The sequence below is a fragment of the Lissotriton vulgaris genome, chromosome 10 (assembly GCF_964263255.1).
Source record: "Lissotriton vulgaris chromosome 10, aLisVul1.2, whole genome shotgun sequence".
Lineage (NCBI taxonomy): Eukaryota > Metazoa > Chordata > Amphibia > Caudata > Salamandridae > Lissotriton > Lissotriton vulgaris.
In genome coordinates, this window is record NC_141698.1 from 89,568,145 (window position 1) to 89,574,144 (window position 6,000).

At 39.0% G+C, this 6,000-nt stretch overlaps 1 protein-coding gene across 1 annotated transcript in view; it reads left to right on the forward strand.

Annotated features, from left to right (window-relative positions):
- Positions 1 to 4,488, forward strand: part of LOC147684725 (cytochrome P450 2K1-like) — a 73,046-nt gene extending 68,558 nt beyond the window's left edge. Inside the window, exons 8-9 of the mRNA XM_086942386.1 lie at positions 468 to 609; positions 4,185 to 4,488. Coding sequence (XP_086798512.1) covers positions 468 to 609; positions 4,185 to 4,381 — 339 coding nt within the window. The 3' untranslated portion in view covers positions 4,382 to 4,488. The remainder of the gene's footprint in view (positions 1 to 467; positions 610 to 4,184) is intronic.
- Positions 4,489 to 6,000: the final 1,512 nt, after the last annotated feature.

Here is a 6,000-nt window from a genome sequence, read left to right on the forward strand (position 1 = left end):
TTCTGAGTTTGTGTTTACAAACTATCACTTTTAATAAATGCCTCTCCATACAGTGATATAATATGCTGTACTACGGTCAAATGCCTGATAAAGAAGTACACTTTTTAAAAAAATCTGAAACGACTTTGTTGCATGATTTACATACCAAACATTATCATGGATCAGCACATAAGCAGATCTTAGAGTTAAGCCAGACCCTTGACTCAGGTCTGGCTTGGCTCTCTGTTAATTTGTTGACCCATCCACCTCTAGCGTTCTAGTGGAAATGTGTGTAATGAATGTCAACCCAACCAATGTTAAAATTCGATATTTGAATCTAGTTTAACATTTTCGAAGACGGTCATGAAGACTGTGATGTGTGTCTCCAGGGGAAGTAAAGTTCCAGCATCCATAGCACCAGCAGAAGGGCATGATGCTTACCACAGGTGGATTCTTCACGAGCAACTAACATTGTATTCTTTTGTCAGGGAACAGAAGTGATGCCCCTGCTGATCTCTGTGCTCTACGATAAGACCCAGTGGGCGACCCCCTACGAGTTCAACCCCCAACACTTCCTCGATGCCAATGGCCGATTTGTGAAGAAGGATGCCTTTATACCATTTTCCATAGGTAAGGACAGTACGAGTGTGAAGCTTCACATTTTTTCCGCTACACCTTTACATATTTTACGAAGACGCCGTGAAGGCCGCAAAGCTCTACAAAGAAGTGCATGTGCAAAAACATTCATCTTTTGTAATGCGTTTAACATTAAATAATTCCTATTTTACACAAAAAGCATTTCTGTTTTTGAGAAATGTTGCTGGGAATCCTTTGGCACAGCTGTATACATACTTTATATTTTTCTATGCCATTGCGATTGGCTGAACTTTTTTCTCGCAAGTGTCGGAGCAACTGGTAAAGAAAAGGTTTGCAAGTTTTCACTCACCTTTAAAGCACATGCAAACTAACACTTTTGAAAAATATACCGGTTTACACATGAGACAAAGGGGCAGATTCATAAAGGTAAGCTTACACATTTGATTAAATTTGCCTTTGTTTTGGTATTCACAAACACGGAGTTAATAGTTTACTACCGTGGCGGCTCCACAGTTGGGGCGAAGAAATATGCCTATCTTTTTATGTACACAGTTGTAAACTTACTATTAACACAAAAGTGTAAGTTTATCTTTGTGACTCAGGCTCGAAGTTTGCAAACGTCAATAATCAAGAACTTTGCTAAATTTTGGTCACACAATAAAGCTACAGGCAGAGGTATGGAGGATCATTTCTAGATTAAACATGAAGAAGTTCTTCTTACAAATTATTTCACTGTTAACTATCCCGTCCTGAGGTCTGAGCAGTTTAAGATCAGTCTTGAAGCTTACTAAGTGGACAAGTAAACTTAGCCCAAGGGCAATAGACTGCTTTACATTAGTTCCAGACTACAATATACATTTTGTAGTCTTCTTTTTAAGTTTTATTTCTTTACTAAGTAGAGGGAGATACAAAGCATACAATAGATGAACAAAAATACTGAGCTACTAATGCAATGTTAAACAATATACAAATGAATAACTGATATACGATATTAAACTGTAAATTGAAAGTTAATTGCAAAAGGCAGGAAAATGGAGGGAGACATATGACAAAACCTGCATGGGAAAATAATAAGATAAATAAATGATAAACACCAACAGAGGAAATAGGAAAGGAGAGAACAAAAAGAGAGAGGTGAGGGGGTAGAAGAAGAATGCCTAACAATGAAAACTTCATATACGCTTTATCAATAATAAAATAATATATAAAATGTAATTGAAGCACACAGGGGCAAATTTACAAGCCCCTTGCGCCACTTTTGCGTCACTTTTCCCATGTTAAAAGTGACGCAAAAGTAGAGCAAGGGGCTTGTAAATCTGCCCCACAGTTGTGTAAAATGCATGTGAAATCACTAACTATATATGAATAACGTGCTAGACATTTGGGGTCAGCATAGCCTGCGAACTAGCTGATAAAGACAAAATATCTAGTGAGTGGTGACCATTATACATCACGTTTGACTAATAGGGAATAAGAATGTTGAGTCTTTTCAATTTTGTAGTCTTGAAATCTGCCTATTGTTTTTCAAGTTTTGTTATTCCTGCACAGACTACAGGAAATAAGATAACTTTGTTGATTACTGTAGTTGCGTTAGACAGCGGTGCTTTGTCTGGGTGCAGCTTTAAGTCACCAAAATGCATCGTAGAGGGTTTATGTGCTCATGCTGCAAGGCATAACTGTAACATGCAGATCACAGTTTTATATGTTATGTACCTAGCTGGATGGGTCATACTCCTTTGGTCACAGAGATCCTTTTGTTACTTGCAGCTTATCGGTTACAACCCTTCTAACACAGAACACATCAAGTTCTGAACCAACATCAAAGAGCTGCAAACAAACTGCAAGGCACAGGGTAGATCTTTAAAAAAATGTTTAAAGGGTTTCTTTGGGTAGTAATACCTTCTTAATAGTGCAGCCACAGGGTTGCATTTTAAATCCTGACCTTATGCCCAATTCACAAAGGTAAACTTAAGTCTAACTTTACAACATTCGATATTCACAAATGGCATTTACGAGTAGTAAAGTTGGACTTTTGTCTCACTTTAACTTAAGTTATGCTCTTGAGTTGAATTAGACTAGACTTTCGGTCTCAGTTAAACTTAAGACCAAAACCTAAGTTAAACTGAGACAAAATTGTAACTTTACTACTCGTAAATGCCCTTAGTGAATACTGAAAGTCGTAAAGTTAGACTTTCGTCTCAGTTTACCTTTGTGAATGGGGCCCATAGTGTTTCTCCAGACCAAGTACCCATAACAAAATCCCTGACATTCTGGATGCTATGTGACCCCCCTTCACCTTGTAGCACCATTGTCTTATGTAACATTTCCTTTACATTGATGTATTCACTTATATGATTCACTATGGCCCACATGCATCATCCTGGGATTTTGCGAGTTCTAAAGTGCGAAAAATAGCGATTAGCATTTTAGAATTCGCAAAACGGGATGCATGAATATTTTCGCAAATTATTTGCGATTCGGTAGAAATCGCAATTTCTACCAAATCGCAAATATTATGCGATTTTCAAAGTGCGAATTCACAATTCACATTGATCCTATGGGCCAAAAGGCCCATAGGGATCAATGGGAATTGCGAATTTGCACTTTGAAAATCGCAAATCCTGATTGCATTTCAAGGGTGGTGAGGGGGGTTCAAATGAACCCCCCCTGCACCCATGAAATGTTGTTTTCGCATCATGTTGCACACACACATGTCCTAAGGACATGTGTGTCCGTAACATGAATGTTTAAAAAATGCATTTTCTGCCTTTTTAACACTTTTTGCAAATTTACCGAGTGGTTCAACCACTCGGTAAATTTGACACCCTAATTGCGAATTCGCAATTTCAAAACTAATCATGCATTGCTTTTAAGAAATCGCAAATTTGCGATTTCTTGAAAGCAATCACATTTTTAGAAATCGCAAAAATTTTGCGATTTCTGAAAATGTATGATGCATTCCAAAAATGGATTTTGGAATCGCAAACGGCCCATTTTAAGGAATCGCACCGTTTGCGACTCCAAAACCCCTTGATGCATGTGGGCCATTGTCTCTGTAGAATACCTGTTTGTGATGTAAAGCACTCTGACAATTTACAATGGGATTAAAAGTGCTATAACAAATTATGTAATTGCGAGCAGGTGGCTATGAAGATATGAGGATCACCTCTGGAGGGCTGTAGCGAGGGAATCTGTGAAGAGGTGGTCATGGGAGCAGGATGCCAGTAAAGATTGTCGCACAAGAAGCCATTAGCGTTAACGTTCACCTTTTAAATGAACAAGTTATGGAGGTGAAACCCTTACTGTTTAATAATGTTCTTTCCCAGGTCCTTTGGGATGTAGGGTTATCCTATATATGTACTGACCTTTTGAGGAGATTTAGCAGAAATTGCATAAGTGTTAGGTTTGGAGAGAAGAAGAGAAGAAAGTGGAATCTGCAAAATACCTGTGACATCAAAAAGTCTTACTCTTTGCTGAGAAGAGAGAAGGTTAGCTTGGTGGTGGAGCACATCTTAGGGCCATCATTATTAAAATACTCACACTGAGCATTTCTTTTCATCCCGAACGTTACCTTCCTCCACAAAAACTGGTGTTGTTTAATTTTGCAGGGCGGAGAGCTTGTGTGGGTGAAAGCCTGGCCAAGATGGAGCTGTTTCTCTTCTTTGCGGGTTTACTTCAGAAGTTCACCTTCCGCCCACCGCCTGGAGTGACAGAGGCGGACCTTGACCTAACTGAGGAGGTCGGCTTTACTCTGACTCCAAAGCCTCACGGGGTCTGCGCTGTGCCTCGAGAACGAACAGTCTAGACAAGAGTGGATGTAGCAGACACACCGACTCTGGATGAACATTGCTTGTAGTAGGGTTGCTTCTAGGGGCCATATGTATCAAGCAAATTCGCATTCGCAAAGGCCGAAATTCGCAGAATTTCAGCCTTTGCGAATGCGAATTTGCTAAATGATATGTCTTAAGCAAAATGTGGTGCAAAACAAGGAATCGCAAAATTTGCGATTCCTTATTTTGCAATTGCCTTGAAGGAATCGCAAATTTTGCGATTCCCTAAATGCAATGTATGAAGCAAAAAAAATTGCAAAATGTCCTTAAGGAATCGCAAATTACCACCAACTTTTAGTTGGTGGTAAGTTGCGAATTCCTTGAAAAATACAAATTTTTGCATTTTTTAAAGTGCCATGTGACGCACATACATGCCCTTAGGGCATGTATGTGCGCCACATGTGCACCCATGCATATTTCAGGGATGCAACAGGGTGTCCTTTGGACACCCCTACACCCTTGAAATTATTCTCAATTTGCAATTAGCAAATTGCGAATCGCAAATTGAGAATAACTTCCCATTCATTCCTATGGGCCTCCTGGCCCATAGAAATGAATGGGAAAGTATTCCTTAATTGCGATTCGCAATTTGCTAATCGCAATTAAGGAATTTTAAGAAATCGCAAAAAATATGCGATTTTGTACATACATACCTATTTGCGATTCCCAAATAGCGATTTCTTAAAAATCGCTATTTGGGAATCGCAAATCAGGTTGATGATACATATGGCCCTATGTTCTGTAAATGGGAAAAATGTGCATCCTAGGCTTTAATCATGAGTAAATGTGGAATACAGAACAGATATAAATGGAATTGTGAGTAGCAATAACACTGATAAAAGTTTGTCCTTGAGAAATGGGGAATAACATAGAAAATCAGCCTTTCTACATCAATTTCTTTATGTTCTTACCATTTACCGCTGTGTCTCTCTCCTGCATGTTTCACCTTTTGAAAAAAACCTGAGATGAAACTATCAGGCATGCAGTACTCTTGCATTACTCATTACCCTAAATCGGGCATTCACCACTGTTACTAGCTGAATATGAATAACGATTACATTTGTGGACTTTTAACCTGTGGTTTCATATGTTTAAAGAGGAAGTAGCTTGTTTACGAAAGAACAAAAAAATAAGCAGATTATTACATAAGAGTTTTACGTCTCTTGGACCTATTAGCTTTGACAATGCTGTTTGTCAATGATGTGCAGCACCTGCAAAAAGTTTTTTTTTTTTTTAACGATGCTGTGCAGGATCAGCTAAAAAAAATATTTTAAAGGCGATTTAATATGACTGAGGACAATGGAGGAACGAGTTGGGATTGTGGATGAAGGAAAAGGACAAAAGTAGCACAAGAAGTATAGAGCAACATGAGACACATGGGGTATTTGGCAGGGTTGAAGCACACAAGATCAGACACCATGCAGATAATGAGGGTGAGAGCAACACAGAGCACAGGGCGGAAATTTGGAGCAGGGGGGAAATCATATGAGGGAGACCCATTGAAAAGCACATGCATTCTCATTCAGTCTATAACCAAAAAGAACAAGGATTGGTAGGGCCAAAAGGACTGGCCTTTAATGGCCTCCTGCTGAGC